General features: G+C 36.2%; 1 protein-coding gene, 1 long non-coding RNA gene and 1 pseudogene across 2 annotated transcripts; all 3 read left to right on the forward strand.

The window, feature by feature from the left end:
* The first annotated feature begins 271 nt into the window (after positions 1 to 271).
* LOC104884755 (uncharacterized) lies at positions 272 to 2,673 on the forward strand. Its single transcript, XR_007273318.2, has 3 exons — positions 272 to 943; positions 1,635 to 1,694; positions 2,380 to 2,673. It is a non-coding gene; the product is annotated as an uncharacterized LOC104884755 (long non-coding RNA).
* Positions 2,674 to 11,090: 8,417 nt separating this feature from the next.
* Positions 11,091 to 11,490, forward strand: LOC125496369 (30S ribosomal protein S11, chloroplastic-like). The gene has a single exon (XM_048641840.2). The coding sequence runs from the start codon at positions 11,131 to 11,133 to the stop codon at positions 11,488 to 11,490; it is 360 nt and encodes a 119-aa protein (XP_048497797.1). The 5' UTR covers positions 11,091 to 11,130.
* A 111-nt stretch (positions 11,491 to 11,601) lies between these two features.
* Positions 11,602 to 12,680, forward strand: LOC130590964 (DNA-directed RNA polymerase subunit alpha-like; annotated as a pseudogene).
* Positions 12,681 to 17,626: the final 4,946 nt, after the last annotated feature.

The raw sequence follows: 17,626 nt of genomic DNA on the forward strand, positions 1-17,626 counted from the left end.
GACCGCACGAAAAGAACTATCATGTTGCATGATTTAGAGTTGGCAGCCCTAGTGTTTGCGTTAAAATTATGGAGACATTATCTTTATGGGGTTCCTTGCAAGATATTCACGGATCATAAAAGTCTTCATCCAAAAAAAGCTTAATATGAGAAAGCGGAGATGGTTGGAATTAATGAAAGATTACGACATAGAGATTCAGTATCACCCTGATAAAGCAAATAAAGTGGCAGATGCCTTAAGTCGCAGATCCAGAAGAGTGGTAATTTCTTTGCTAAATGTACCTATGAGTTGTATGAGGAGTTTCGAAGGATGAATCCGTATGTTGTCAATAGGAGTGTTATTGTAAGAGTTTATGAACGTATTAACTGCACAACCATCACTATTTGAAGAAATCAAGGAGAAACAGTGTAACACCTCGATTTTTGAAACAGTTTATTATCTATTTTATTAACTATATTATATATTTTAGTTTATTTAATAATTAAATTCATTTATCTTTAGCAATTATTTTATAAATAATTTATTATATGCTTATAGTGGGACAAGTTTAGTAAGTAATTTAACTAATAATAGTAATAAGAGGAAATATGTAAGAAGGGGGAAAAGGGAAAAATAAAACAAGAAAAGAAAAGAAAAAGAAAAAAAAAATAACAAACACAAAAGAAGAACGACATTCAAAACGGTGTTCACCACCGTTCACCATATTCACCCTCTTCACCATCTTCACCCTCTTCACCATTTTCTTCTCTCAAAATTCTTCCTTCATCACACAATCACCATCGTTGCCAACGACACAACCACACCGCCACTAGAGGTGACACCATAGAAGTAGGCGGCGCAAGGAAGAAAAGGGGGGTCGTTGTTGCTGTAATTTGGAGCATTTGGTGCTCGAATTAGGGGCGTTTGCAAGTTATTTCTTATCCCCAATCATCTATATTAGTGGGTAAGATGAATTCCTCAACTAATTTAAGTTTTCTTTTAAAATTATGAAGTTAGGGTTTTTAGATTGAAATTGAATTGGGGTTTTTGATTTTAGAGTTTGGGTGTGGAATTTATTGAGTTGAATGTTCATTCATGAGTTTAATAGTTAGTTTAGAATAGTAGGAAGCTTGTTAATGTTCAAGTGAATTGAATATAGTGTGCTGTAATTCGTAGAATTACCAGTTCAGGTTCGTATTTTGCGTTTTTAGGCAGTTTACGGACATTTTTAGCAAAAATACTATTTCACAAAAGTTGTTCGTATTGAAATTTTACTCAAGATAGGCTCAAGAAACGCTTGATTTGGACTTCGTAGGAGAAAGTTATGCTCATATTAAGTTTCTGTTCAAATTTCATATTTTATATAGTTGATTTAAAACTCTACTTTTCATATAATTGCTTCATAATGAACTTTTGAGTTACCATATGAACATATGATTCTTTAATGTTGATTTTATATAAAGTAAGATGATTTTGATAAATTTGGTAAGGGTTTTAGTTAGACGGTTTAAGTTAAGACGGTTTGACTTAGACGTTAGAACATGATATGTTTGTTTGATGTTTTATGTGAAATTAGAAAAGGTTGATGGCTTTGTGAACTAGAGTTAGTTGTATCCAAGTCTTTTACTTACGAAGTACACACATTTATATTGTAGATTCCGGTTTCATTGAGGAGTCGTATTGACTGAGCTAGTTGGTTTGATATAGTTTAAAAGGTAAGATCCTTATTTAAATCTTTAATAGTTACAAGAAAGGTCTACAAAAGTTAAGATTTCAACTAAAACTTTCATATTTACGAGAAACGATTATAAAGGTATGTATCTCTCTTGAGTTAAGATTGGTTTGAATAGGAGGATGTTCCTCCTAATACGGATAGTTTGTTTTCAAACCTTGAATTATAAAATAGTTACAGAAAAGATTTATGGATAGTTTTATGTTTTTAAACTGGTTGGGATTGCCTTTATGGTGTCTCAAGGAATTGGAACTTTGTCGGGATCGTCTCGACATTACAGAATAGTTGGGGGTACGTTGATCAGTACCTCAGACTTAGATCTTCTGCTACGGTTTGATCGTTTGTGGGGTGTGCACACTAGGGGTCTTTGTCTAATAGTTACCCAGAGGGCCTAGCTAGCCCAATGGGAAATAAAGTTCGTTTCATTCCATAGATTTATGATTCTAAGATTCTGAAAGAAACGGTTTTAGCAGAGAAAATAGAAAAGTATTTGGTTTGGAAAAGAAATGAAGAAAAATGTTTTACAATGTTTTATTTAGTATTGGGATTGCAAAAGTGAATGATTTGTAGGATATAATTAATGCATCCTATCTGCATATGTATTTGGCTTTACAGTATTGAATCTTGCTCAGCCTGTTTGGCTGATACTACATGCTTGATATATGCAGGTACATGAAGGCTTAGAGTCGGGGTATGGGCGGAGAGCAACGTCCACTAGTTTTGCGTAAATATAATTATAATAGTTCTGTTCTGGTGCATTTCTTATATATATAATCAATATTTTGAGACTTAGGGTTGTAAATATTAATCCACCTAAATCTGTATTCGACTGGGTTGTAATAGTTTAAAATAAGCTTTAATTTAGTTTTGGTGCAGGTAGTTCTTCCTTAGCGATTATTCTCGTAATAATCGTGGAATAACACGTTTGGATTTCGAGTAGTTATACTGGAATTTTGTTGGTATTTGAATGATTGGAGTTGTTGGGAATTTGGAATTTGGATTGCTGATTTGTTGAAACAGGTTTAAAATTCGGACGCGAGTCCTAAATTAAATTTTAGGCAGTCCATTTTTCAAATGGAACTCTGCTGAATTTTCTATAGAATTTTAATATTATTTAATTGAATTAATCACTCGAAATTCAGGGGTGTTATAAACAGGGTCGAGATGAGTTGCTGACGGGCAAACGAGCTAATATTGGAAAGGGGGAGCCTACCGAATTTCACTTGGGCGAAGATGGAAGCATAAGGTTGAAGGGACGGTGGTATATACCTGAGGATCCAGCATTAAAGGAAAAGATCTTAGAGGAGGCTCATTATAGCCCTTACTCAGTACACCAAGGGGTAAGTTAGTTCGTGATCTCAAAGAATATTTCTGGTGGAGGGGGCTACAAAAAGAAATTTCTAGGTTGTCCAAAATGCTCAACATGCAAGAAGGTAAACTTTGACCAAGGTAAGATGGTAGGTTCTCTACAACCGTTGCTAATACCTGAATGGAAGTGGGAGTCGGTCTCTGTGGATTTTGTAGTCGGTCTACCTAGATCAAGGAAAGGAAATGATTCGATATGGGAGATTGTTGATTGAATCACAAGACTAGTCGATTTATCGCAATCAAAACCACGTGGAGCATGAAGCAAATGGCCTAGGCGTATGTTAGAAAAATAATTCGGCTTCATGGAGTACCCGTTTCCCTCTCCAATTTTTGTGAAAGATTACAGGAGGCATTTGGTTCGAAGTTAAAATTCAGCACATCGTTCCATCCAGCTGCAGATGGACAGACTAAGAGGACAAATTCAAGTACTTGAAGATATGCTTAGAGCTTGTGTAATGGAATTCCAGGGAACTTGAGAAGACCGGCTGGCGCTTGTCAAATTCTCGCATAACAACAGCTACCAAGCTACCATTGGTATGGCCCCATATGAGGCCTCATATGGACGTCGAAGTCGAATACCAATATGTTGGGATGACATTGGGAAAGGGGCGATTGTGCGACCAGAGATGATTCCAGAAACCATAGGAAAAATTTGGATGATTAAGGAAAAAAATGAAAACAGCTCAAGATCGCTAGAAGAAGTATGCGGATGTGCGACAAAAAAACTTGGAGTTCAAGGAAGGAGATAAAGTATTTCTGAAAGTCTCCCCTACCTGTGTAGTAAAGAGTTTCGGAATAAAAGGGAAGTTAAGTCCCAAATTTTTGGGGACCCTATGAGATTCTGAGAAGAGTTGGAGAAGTGGCTTATGAACTAGCTCTACTTCCTAAGTTACCCAAGATGCATAGCATGTTCTATGTTTCACAACTCCGGAAATATGTCTATGACCCCTCCCACATATTAAGGCATGAACCTATATAAATTGAGGAGAATTTAAGCTATCAAGAACAACCCCATGCGTGTTTTAGGTCGACGAGTTAAAAAGTGGCAGACATGAAAGCTCGCTATCCTACACTATTCCATAAAGAAAGTTAAGGTTAGACTTCAATATTATCGTTTCAAGTTTTGGGGATGAAACTTTCTTATGTGGGGTAGCTTGTAACGGCTCGAAACCAATAGCCTAGAGAAAACACTTTGATCACTCTATATGTGAGCACAAAAATATTACATGTAGGTATTCATATTATTATTATTATTATCGTAGAAATCTCTTTTGAATGAGAAATCTACTTGCATGTCAACTTCGACCATAAAATGGTTCGTTTAGGATTAAAGTTACCGTGTGACCATAGTACACCATAGAAGGGTGAAAGACTACCTAAGTTACGAAATAGTTAATTTACATAGGAGGAAATAGGAGGAATAAATAAACTCTGGAAGGAAAGTTAGAAGACAATATTGATGAAAAACCAAGTACTTATTTCAGATTTGAAACCTTGAACTATAATCCCTATAAGGCCCATGGATTAAGGAGAGAAAATCTAAAAATATATATATTGAGCCCTTTCATAAGGCTAGGAATATGTATCATTTAGTTGGGTTAGGAAGGGGTTATTGGAACCCAAACATGGAATGAAGTTGGGTTACGGGCTGCTAGACAACATCTCAAAGAAGGGAAATTATCTCATTAAAAATTAAGAGGAAAGTCAAATTTGGGGATTGAAATAGGTAGCAAACATTCCTAGGTTGACAACACAACTCTCAAAACTTTAAATTTTACTATTTGGGAATTACCCACTCTCTCTCCTGTCCTTGTTGTTGAACTCCAGGAGGTAATCCCTTCCCCCTCCCTTTTTTTTTTCCCTTCTTCTCTTCTTCTTCCATGTACATTCTTCTAAATCACTTTGAAGAAATTTAATCTAGTGTTTTTATGTCATTTTTCCAGAAAAAGAAGACTTGGAGTATAGCTTTTTAAAGGAATATAAGAAGATCTAGAGGAAACCATCCCCATAGAAAGGTAAGAAGGCCAAAAGGAGTAAAATAATATGTTTCAAGTTGGGATTTAAGTTTAGATCATGAAAATGATGACATGCATTGATGAATTTGTGTAGGTACTTGATTATTTAAGCTTTTGAAGATTAAAGAAGATAGGAGAAGGGTTCAAGTAATAACTAGGGGGAATTAAGGTACATAAGAACACTCTCTTTCTATTACACCTTTTATTTTGGTGAAAAGATGATGGATTGTATCAAAAATATGATTTTATAAACCAAATTGATGAGATTAGTACCTGCATGTAAAATTTTGGACCATGATTATAGTAGCATGTAATTGATTTTGACTTATAAGTAATATTTGTTATTCATCCATCCAAGAGAGGAAGAAAGTCACACTCGTATAGTAAAAATTGAAGATTTAGCTAATGTTTGGTTTTGAAATATGTTTATAAGTATATTAGTAAATACATGCATGTTCATGAAATGATGGAATTGTTGTCATGTTAGGAAGATCTTTACTCCTATTTGAATTTTATGAAGGAATCATCTTAGAAAAGAAATATCTTTGAATTGGTGAATATTGTTCTCGATTTTGATGTGACCAGTTACTGTAAATCGCATTTTAGGCCCCCGAAAAAACTTGATTTTTAGACATTTCCTGTATCACGAGAAAATGTTCTTAACAAAATATTCTTGAGGATAGGCTTTGAAATTTCCCGATTTGGCGTTTGGAGCAGGAAGTTATGTGCATTTTAAACTCACTGTTTGTGCTGGAATTTTTCTGACGAAAGTTTCATATGTTTAAATCAATTCAATCTTTTTAATAAAGTTTAACAGAGCATACTAAGAGCTTATAAGTCTTTCACCAGCGGTAAAGATTTGATTATTTCCTTATATTTTTATACCTAACTAATATGTGATATTGTTAATGTTAAACTAAAAATTTCAAGAGAAGATGTCAGTCATGCAATCAATAGCATTACTATTTCGTGATTCTTTTTTCTCTCCATGGATGAATATGTTTTTATCTGGAACATGAGTGGTATTGATAAACTGTACATATAAACTATTTGTGTAAATAAATTATGATTAGGGTACGGTATGAACAACAACAAAAGCCCTTGGAGGATGGGGTGATCTCCTTCCGAATCACGTTAGGTAGGTGAAGTCCGCCAAATAATAAAAATGGGACATATCCTACTTAAGGCTTGAAAGCATAAAAATTTAAACGGTGGGTGATGACCTCCATTAGTTTAGATGCAGTCGGCTCCTTGTGTAAGGAGTCTCTCGCTATTCGTGTTCGCTTTACCCAAGTATTTAAACGCTATTGACCTAAAGGGGTTTTCAGTGACCTAAGTTGTGATCTTCATGATATAAATTCTTATTTTAAAGCAATTGTACAAGGATAGTAATCCTGATATTATAGTAAGCACTCTACTTGTGAAGCATATTAATTTTAGCATGATTTACATACATGAGGTGGGGTGACTGCTTGAACCTATGGACTTTTGTAGTCAACTGTTGTTGATATTTGTTCTTGAACCTATCCTGGTGGGATCATGGTTGTAATTGATTGCGAGAAGAACCAAGAAGGTGGGGTGACTGCTTCCTTGATTACTACGATCGTGTGGGACGACGTTTCTTTGTGGAGTCTTTTGCTATGTTTGTCTCTGAGTCTTTTGTTATCTTTGTCTCCTAGTTGATGTTCATCTCTATAGAAAGTAACTTAATATCTGTAGTAATTGTATGTATACTTTTGAATGGATTTTTAAAGTTAAAGGTTGGTAGTGTTGTAATAAAAACAACTTTAACTACTTTATCTTACGTAATTTTGTTGTACCTTAGCACTTGTCTCCGTGACGCGCATAAAGGCTATTATGATGTTTCCAAATTTACGGGGCTGTTACATCTGAATCCCGAGAGAGTCATTTTCTGCTGGGAAACTTACCCTGTGTGGTATCTTGTCGAGCGTGTCATGAGCTAGTTTACCACTTCGCCCTTACTGATACCTCATGTCCCGCCTGCCTATGATGGATGTGTATGCCCTCACGCGGGCATGAGGATGGGGCGGCGCTTCTGGCAGACGATCGAGAGTTTAATTTGTTCATCATGGGCGGGACTACACTACTAAGCTTTTGCCTTGGTTAGCCCCTCTTGTACGTCTTGACAAGGTATGATTCCTAAACTCGTTTACTTGCATTTATTTTGACTTGATCAAAATATTGACCATCGCTATTTTCTTTTTTATAGGAGGTGTCTCAGGCTCACCGTTCGTTCCGGATATGCGAATCCTACACGTTGCGAATCCGGGACCGTTGAGGAGACTGTTGAGATTGCCATGGAGTTGGAGCAGCATGTTGTTCGTGCTATGTCGTCCCATGTGCGATCAATAAGTATTTAAAGGCAGGATCTTGCGTATACTTGCTTTGGGTTGCTTTGACTTATGTATTGCATTTATTTTCAGGTTCCTCAAGAGATTGTTGTTCAGATCATCCGAGTGGTCGATTGTCTAAAGCATGGGATGGCGAAGATCAAGAGGAGTATGTCCTGTTGGCAATTTGATGCATATACACTGGTAGTTTATCATATTGCATTTAGATTGTACTTCTGTTTTTGATTTATGATGCCTTATGACTTTTTCATGCAGCCTCGTTCCCATGAGGGTGGACCTCGTCTTGAGGCCAGAATCTCGACCCAATCTAGGCTTTCGACCCAGGCTCCGTGAGACACAACTTCTAAGAGGCCTCAGACGGATCCTTTTGCTGGCCAGTACAATATGGGGAACATGTGGTTCAAGGGAGGCGCCAGATTTAATCCTTACTTTTGGTCTAGTCCGATGCAGATGCAGTAGATACCGCAAATGTAGCAGATGTGGCAGACGCCCCTGATGTCGTCGATGTATCCCATGCAGCAGTGGGGATAGATATCAATGGAGAGGCGCTGATAGAGGCAAGTCGAGGGACTTTTAGATTAAGGAGACGGAGGATGACTCTTCCTCCTCGAGGGATCAGGGCCCTGCTGCTTCTTAGATTTATGCTCTACTCTTGCGTATTTGTGACCTGCATTCTTATTATGACATGTATATTTTGCATATTGATATGTATTACACTTTTGTTTTGATTGACAGTTCGGATTCTCCCAACCAACTTATAGAGGATTAAGCACATCGAAGGGACTGTGGTCGAGATAACTCGAACTATTACCATCACACACACTGAACAACATCGGATTCCCCTTGCTGTGATTGTGTTATGTCAATGATGGTGTAATAGAAAATAAATAATCGAATAAAGATATAATAATAATGTGGTCAACAGGAGTTGATGTGATGCATATTGTGACAATGTGACTGTTGTTATTATGTTCACTATTGAGTCGTTTTCAAGTGAAAGCCACCATAGCATGTGTTAATCTCTTTACGGGTTAGTACCCAGCTTTGATGATGTGTGTATATGCTATTTTTTTATTTATGGGGCATGTCACTTAGTGGGTGGCAGTATCCTAATGTTTCAGGTTGAAGCCGTAAGTTAATCTTTTGCAAGTTGAAGTTGATACGAGCTGGTGTAGTATTATATTTGTTTTCAGTGGGAGGACACTCCACTTTGTAATAATTAATCGTTTATTTTCTATAATTTATTTCTCTATTTTAAAGTCATAAATTCTCTTGTTTATCTCTTGGTGTACTTGCTCCACAAAAGTGTTGAGTTTGTTGAGTTTTGAGAGGTGGAAATATTTTTTAATTGAAATTATAACAGGTTTAAATTATTTTCCGGTTTAGGGTTGTCTTATTTTCGAAAGAAGCTCCTTTCTCTATAATTTAAACCCGTTAAATTATAACGGGTAGGTTCAGATTATTTCCCGATTTAGGGTTGTCCTAAAATTCATTTCATTCAAAATGGCTAGGTGAATGGGTGAATGAAGCCTCAAAGGTTAATAAAGCCTTTGTGAAATTTCATCAGGGTTTTCTAGGAGATAAATTGGTGAACAAATGTGTGGTGAAGGAACATATTATAAATGAAGGGATGTGTTGACTAAGCAACAAAAGAGTCTCCTTGATTACTCTTTCACTGTTGCAGATGTTAATAGAGCATTGTTGTCCATTCCCAAGGACAAAGCTCCAGGTTTGGATGGATATAACAATTATTTTTTTAAGCATTGCCGGGATGATATAGGCAGGGATGTATCTGCTGCTATTCTTGACTTCTTTCAGTTGTAAATGTAATTTCTATTACCTTAATTTCTAAGGTAAAATGTCCTGCTAGTGTGAGTGACTTTCGTCCCATTTCATGCTACTCTATTATTTACAAATGTATCACCAAATTATTGTGTGATAAATTGAGGATGGTTCTATCTAGTATAATGTCTCCTACACAAGGTGATTTTGTTGCTAATAGGAGTATTTTGCATAATATCTTGCTGTGTTAAGATACATTGAAAATGTATAGGAGAGGATAGAAACAACAATGTTGTTTGACAAAGGTTGATTTCGCTAAGGCATATGACATAGTTTGTTGGGAGTTTCTTAAGGATATGCTAAACCAACTTGGTTTCCCTCGTAGGTTTACAAGGCTTATTATGACTTGTGTCACAAGCACCACCTTCACTCTCTTGCTAAAGGGAAGTCCAACTGAACTTTTTAAACCTGGAAGAAGGTAGGGTGACCCGATGTCCCCTCTTCTCTTTGTTCTGTGTGTGAAGTATTTTATTCGCATCGAGCTTTGTAGGCAAATAACCAACCTTTAGATTTCATCTATGTAAAAGCATGGGTTTAAATCACCTTTGTTTTACGGATGATTCGTTGTTGTTTTTTAAAGGTGATCCTGTTTCTATTAACTTAATTTTTCAAGGACTAATCCCTTTTCAGCCTCTACTGGTTTAAAGGCAAATCTATCCAAGTCCGATGCTTACAGTTGTAGTATGGGAGATTTGGATCTGCATATATCATCAGCAACATTGCTTTCAAGCTTGGAAACCTTCCTTTTAGGTACCTTGGGGTTCCTATCAGTACCAAGAAGCTGCCAGCAGTAGACTGTGAGAAGCTTATTGACAAAATGCTGGGAAGAATAAAAGTCTGGAGTACTAAGAACATATCCTTTGCAGAGAGGACGCAACTTGTGAATGCTTTGCTTATGGGCACATATGTCTACTAGTCTCGAATTTTTCTCCTTCCAAAAGAAGTTGTCGAGCAAATAAATTTTATTTATAGGACATTTTTGTGGTTTGAAATTGCTTCAGCTTTAAACCTGGGTATGCAAGTTGGGAAAATTTTCTAAGCACAAGCTTCATGGTGGGCTTGGTTTTAGATCGTTAGCTGATTGGAACATAGATGTTGTTGGAAAACAGTAAAGGAGCTTTGCAATGAAGGAGTATAATCTTTGGGTGAAATGGATTTATGTTAGGTATATTAAAGAGAAATCCTAGCATGATTTCATTGCTCCTCAAGCTGCTAGATGGGCAATGCAATATTATGTCAGGTCAAGCATTTGATTTCTTTTAGGTGCAGAACTGAATGGTTGTCTCAAGGTACATTTAACATTACATAGATGTATACAATAGAGGGAAAATGTCAAGGATTGCGGTCAAAAGTGGCCTAAGGGCAGCGGTTTTTTTACCGTAACCCTTACTAACTAAAGGTCGCGGTTATTTGTCAAAACCGTAGCCCTTGTGTTTTTTTTTTGTATTTTTTTGTCCCAAATGATCCAAAATAGTGTATATATATAAGATTCAAAATATCTAGATACTTATATTCTTCCACGAAATAAATTAAAAATTAAAATAAAGAATAGCAAATATGAAATTAAGGGTTTATGTTCGTAAAATTTATAAAAAAACGTTGATTGATCTGTAGACGGAGACGAATTATAGTAATTTGTTCCAACCCAAAACATAAACAAAGAAAAGGATAATCATTCTTCTATGCGAAAAACTAAAAGGAATTTTCTAAAAGAAGAGAAGTACTAAAAGATTGAATTGATGTAAGAAAATGGAAAGATTTGTTTTGACATGAAATGGATATATCCATAGATCTTTGACTCATATTTATGAGATAATAAAATATGGCAAAACCTATACGAAAAATTGGTTCACGTAGAAATGGACGTATTAGTTCGCGTAAAAGTGCACGTAAAATACGAAAGGGTGTTATTCATGTCCAAGCAAGTTTCAATAATACCATTGTGACTGTTACAGATGTAAGAGGTCGAGTGGTTTCTTGGGCTTCTGTTAGTACTTGTGGATTCAGCAGTACAAAAAGAAGGACAACATTTGTGGCTCAAACCTCCGCGGGAAATGCTATTCGTACAGTGGTGGAGCAAGGTATGCAACGAGCAGAAGTCATGATAAAAGGTCCTGGTCTCGAAAGGGATGCAGCATTACGAGCTATTTGTAGAAGTGGTATACTATTAAGTTTCGTATGAGATGTAACCCTTACACCACATAATGGTTGTAGACCTCCTAAAAAAAGACGCATGTAGAAATAAGAATTGAAGAGATTACAAGAAAAATAGATGATTCAAAGATATATCAATTTTGTAAGATATTATTATGGTTCGAGAGAAAATAAGAGTATCTACTCAGATACTTCAGTGGAAGTGTGTTGAATCAAGAACAGATAGTAAATGCCTTTATTATGGGCGCTTTATTCTCTCTCCACTTATGAAAGGTCAAGGTGATACAATAGGCATTGCAATGCAAAAATCATTGCTTGGAGAAATAGAAGGAACATGTGTCACACATGCAAAATCTGAGAAAATACCACACGAATACTCGACCATATTAAGTATTCAAGAATCAGTACACGAAATTTTAATGAATATAAAGAATAGTATTGAAAAGTAATCTATTGGAACTTGTGAGGCGTCTATTTTCGTTAGGGGCCCCGGTGTGTAACTGCTCAAGATATCATCTTGCCACCTTATGTAGAAATAGTTGACAATACACAGCATATAGCTAGCTTGACGGAACCAATTGATTTGTGTATTGGATTACAACTCGAGAGAAATCGCGGATATCATATAAAAGCGCCAAATAACTTTCAAGACGAAGTTGTCCTATGGATGCTTTATTCATGCCTGTTCGAAACGTGAATTATAGTATTCATTCTTATGGAAATGGGAATGAAAAACAAGAGATACTTTTTCTCGAAATATGGACAAATGGCAGTTTAACTCTGAAAGAAGCACTTTATGAAGCCTCCGGAATTTAATTGATTTATTTATTCCTTTTCTACATGCAGAAGAAGAAAACTTACATTTAGAGGACAATCAACACAAAGTTTCTTTACCCCTTTTTACCTTTCACAAGAAATTGGCTGAACTAAGGAAAAACAAAATAGCATTGAAATCTATTTTTATTAACCAATCATAATTTCCACCTAGGATCTACAATTGCCTCAAAAAATCCAATATACACACATTATTGGACCTTTTGAATAACAGTCAAGAAGATCTTATTAAAATGGAGCATTTTCGCATAGAAGACGTAAAACAAATATTTGGCACTTTAGAAAAGCATTTTGTAATTGATTTTAAAAATAAAAGATGAAAATAATTTAATTGAATAGATATCTAGGGAAAATTCACTTTGAAGCGACTATTCCCTAGATACACACGTCATGTTATTTCATAATTGAATCAATTTAAAAAAGACCTAAAGTTAGGGATTTATAATGGGTAATGTTCTCCAATACCTAACAAAGCCATACGAACCAACCAAAAATACAGTTGTAGCTACCGGACAACGAAATGGATTTTGGAATTTATTTAACATTCTCTTAAAAAGGAAATGTTAATAATCCTGCAGGGATTGATACCATCAAAAGAACGCCTAATAACTTATTTGGTACTTTATGAAGTATTGGAAATACAGGAAAAAATACCATTCAGGTAATAGTTCCAAAGGAGTTATAAACGGATTCATCGGCTCACCAATCTATGATGGTTCTAAAACCACTAAGCCTACGTTACACACAATTATACCTAAAATTACTACAGGAAAAATATATAAAAAAAATTAGGCCATGTGGTCTCCCTTATATATATATATATATATATATATATATATATATATATATATTGGCAATTCAAAAATTTTATTGACTACCAAAAAAAGAATGGTAAGGAAGTAATAACCAAGCATCACAAACAAACCAACTGTTGAACAAGCTCAACAAGAAGGCCAAGTAAAAAGCTACACACCTGCAGCAACAAAGGGCAACAGAGAATCAGTAAAGCAATATTCTCCAGTCTTCCTCCTTACAAGAACAAGCTACAAGAAACATAATATCCTTTACAACCTCATAACTAGGAGCAGCTCTCCCATTAAGGATCTTATTGTTTCTTTACTTCTAAATAGCATATACAGTTTTTGTAAAGCACATGGTATAGAGCCTATAAAATCTATTGCTAATTCTGGCTTTAGCAATGGCAACTCGACATTCCAGCTCCAAATTTACCCCCTGACTTGAGGAGTGAAGAATATGTCAGGGTATGCTCCAAATATCAGCTGCATATGAACGAACAAGAAACAAGTGTTGTGTGGACTCATCAGTACTATGACAGAGGCTGCATTATGTTTTACAAGGAATATTCCAGCTACGCTACTAAGTCTGTTAGTAGTAGCTAGTCTGTTTTGCAAAGCCAGTCATAATACAAATTTGATTTTATGTAACGCCCCGACTACTGATTCACTATTTAAGATAATCTAATTAGCAGCGGAAAACCTATTTAGTCGAGGCATTACTGCCGCACCTTCGGTTAGGAAGGTGCAAGGCTACAATCATAAAAACTATTTAAACATCAAGAGATATAATAGTGATAACTTAGACATCTTATATTATAATAAAGTAGACAACGTTAACGTTTACTTGACATAACAACGATAACTCATATCAAAGCATATGGTCTTACATTCTAGTTAAGTTAACCTTACAAGTTAGTAGCACTAATACTAGATGATTTAATAAGGTGGTAATCCTTGCCACTACGCAGTACCATCGTCCCCAGCAGTACCTAAAACATAAATACAAAACGTTATGAGCCGAGGCTCAGTAACAAACTACCCTAGCAACGTAAACTCATTTCAACTCATTTTATTTACAAAACAGGGGGAAAGAATAATTCAAACATTTACGAAAACAAAATTCATTCAATTCACTTTAATAGTCCATGATTCCATTTCATCAGTTTTTACTCTGGTTGATGTACGTCAGTCAGTGCTGGGACGTCTCCCAGTATGTGTATGCACCACTGTGCAAGGGCCTTGGCCCCGGGCATTGCCCTACACCAGTAAACAGTAGTGGGCCAGTGCCCCAGTAAACAGTATCGGGCCAGTGCCCCAGTAAACAGTACGGTACGTGCACGACCTTCAGTCAGTCAGTAGGTACAACCAACCAGTTCTTCCACTTTACTTTATCATGTTACGTTTCTTTTATTTTAACAGTGATCAGTGTAATACTGTAACTTCCATCAATATTTCATAAACAATATCATTTTCAGTGATCAGTATACCTCTGTAACTCAGTATCTTTCAGTCTTTTAAAATTGTATAAATCTCAGGATACGTAATCAAAACATGTAATAATATTCCCGCAACTCAAAACACATGTTCATAAATCATCATTTCAGTAGCATATTATAAAAACGCATTTCAAAGGAATTGCGGGTACCAGCAGTAGTTGTTACCTTGATTGCAGAATAATAATAATAGTCCTCTTCTTATGTCCTTGATATCGTCCTTACTGAGCTCCGAGGAACGAGTTCTTTTAAGTTTCAAAACGAGTATTTTTATAAGTTAGAAAATTAATAGAACATATTGGTATTAGTGCTCTTTAAGTGTGATTCTTAGTTTACCATATTATTTATGTAAGTTATATAATCTAACTTATTTCGCGGTTACGTAATACGTTGAAGTTATACTAGCTTATCCAAAAATCTTTATACTTAGTTCCATAGATATTATTTAGAAATCAAATTAAAAGTATCATTAATCCTTTAGTCGTATTACTATATCTTAAGCTTATAAATTAATAGTTGCATATTCATATAAAGGAGTTACAAATTAAAATTATGAGTAACTATATAAGGAAAATACCTACTACAACATTCCTTGCCTAATTTCTCATGAATTGTTATTATTACTCTAATAACCACTAATGAACTAAATACCAACTCATTTTTAAGTGTTCCTAATATTCAATAAAGAATTCAGATTATAAGAACTAGAAGGTAATTAGTTTAAGATAACATTTTTAATTAACCCCTAACATAAATAATAACATAACTATTTAAAGGTTTACTTTACACAAGTGATTTAATTAAGTCCACAAAACAGTCCACTTAAGTCCAATAAATAAACAAGCAACCAATGAATCAAGTTGGTTTAGTTAAGGTAAATCAGATTTTAGGCCCACTTAGATTAATGAGTAGAAGTATTAGGCTTTCCTTAAAATATTTTAACCCAGAATTTTAGATAGAAGAATAAAAGGAGAGAGGGTGAAGTACCTCTGCTCTCTTGGAGCAGGGACGAGCGCAGTCCGACAGACAAGGGAGCTCGGAGCTCCGGCGAAATCGAACAGCAGCTCGCGGTGGTGTGGCACAGCGCGAACGGTCGGCGGCTTCCTCGAAGCTTCGGCGGCGGCGGAAATATGCAGCAGCAGCAGCGAATAATGGCAAAGAAAGGAGGAAGAGAATGGGCGTGCAGGGGTTCAAGGCGACACGAATGCGCAGAGGGGCTGGTCGGCGGTTGGTCGGCAGCGGAGGGAGACAGAAGGGCGGCGAGCAGCAAGGCGAGTGTGGTGGTGTTGTGCAGTTCGCGAAAGAGGAGAGAGAATGGGCGAGAGTGCAGGGGGGGGTCGAAGGGTGCGCGAGAGAGGAGGGCGACGGTGGTGCTGGGCGCGACTGGGTGCGGGTAGGTGCGGCTGGGTGTGGCTCGCCAAAGGTGGTCGGAAATTGGGAGGGCGGGTGGCTGTAAGGTGGTTGTGGTGGTGGCCGAAAACAGAGGAGGGAAAAGATTGAATTTTTGTTTTCAAATTCTTCCCATTGATTGTATTTCTTTTCTGTATTTTGTTGTTGATTTTGTGATTCAGAAATTCAACCATTCTTCCCTATTTATAGAGGAATCCCCATCTCAGTAGATGAATTTCAGAATTTTAAATTACCAAAACCATTCAAGAAAACAAGTGGCTAAATTCAGTAGTTTTGAGAAAAACCAGTGGTTTAAGGGTGGTTGAGAGAGTGGAAGCTGAATTAAATTTACTGATCTGAGATAGTTTCTGACTTTTTGAGAAATCTCCATTCTTGTCCTTCCACGTATGGAGGAGGAAGAAGATGGAGTTATTGCTCCCTTGTGTTTTCTGATTTTTGGAGAAGAAAAGAAAAGCTAGGCCTTTTTGTTTTGTTTGGGCCTCAAAGGATTTGGGCATTGGGTCCATCAGAATTTTTAACCTTAAGTCCTACATTATTTACAAGATTGATGCTAGATTTAGTGACTTAATTTATGAACTTCATTAACCCAAAATTACCAAACAAAATAACTTAGAAATTAACTTAGAAATTTTTAATTACTAAACTTAGATCGTTTTTAGTTGATTAATTATGATTAGTTATTAATTAAATAATATCAAAACTTGGGGATATTACATCCTTCCCCTCTTAGAAAAAGTTTCGTCCTCGAAACTGGAGCTCAGTTAGAACCTAGATCATTAATAAGAAACATTCATATAAAAATTCAATCCATATGATAATGCGTAATAAGCAATGTCATAAATCATTTCATCAAATAAACATTCAGATCATGCAGAATCGTAATGCATTCATTTCATAATGGTCATATCATCCTACAAGAAAAGGTGGGGGTATTTCGTTCTCATTTGATCCTCTACCTCCCAAGTAGCCTCAGAGGTCAAGTGGTTAGCCCATAGAACTTTCACCATTTGGATCACCTTACTTCTTAGTTGCTTTTCTCTTCGGTCAAGTATTTCAATTGGTTTCTCCTCATAGGTCAAGTCATTTCGTAGTTGTAAAGGCTCGTGTCTAATTATGTGGCTTGGATCTGGGACATATTTGCGCAACATCGACACATGGAATACATTATGGACCTTATCCAGGTCAGTCGGTAATGCTAACCGATACGCTACCTCATTAACCCGTTCTAAGATCTCATATGGTCCAATATACCTTGGACTTAGCTTCCCTGATTGGCCAAATCTCATGACTCCTTTCGTGGGTGATATTTTCAAGAATACATGATCGCCAACCATAAACTCCAATGGTCTCCTCCGTTGATCTGCATAACTCTTTTGTCTACTCTGAGCTGCTTTCATTCTTGATTGTATCAATCGGATCTTATCTGTGGTTTCCTGAATCAACTCTGGACCTATAACACGTGCTTCATCAATATCGCTCCAGTACAAAGGTGTGCGACATTTCCTTCCATAAAGTGCCTCATAGGGAGCCATTCCAATAGTGGCTTGATAACTGTTATTGTACGAAAACTCCACCATAGGTAAGAATTTCTCCCAAGTTCCTTGAAAATCCAAAACACAAGCTCTAAGCA

Source organism: Beta vulgaris, chromosome 4 (assembly GCF_026745355.1).
Source record: "Beta vulgaris subsp. vulgaris cultivar EL10 chromosome 4, EL10.2, whole genome shotgun sequence".
NCBI classification, from domain to species: Eukaryota; Viridiplantae; Streptophyta; class Magnoliopsida; order Caryophyllales; family Amaranthaceae; genus Beta; species Beta vulgaris.

What these genes read in the sequence shown, in the direction of transcription:
- LOC125496369 (XM_048641840.2), top strand. Translation starts at nt 11,131, where the DNA reads ATGGCAAAACCTATACGAAAAATTGGTTCACGTAGAAATGGACGTATT.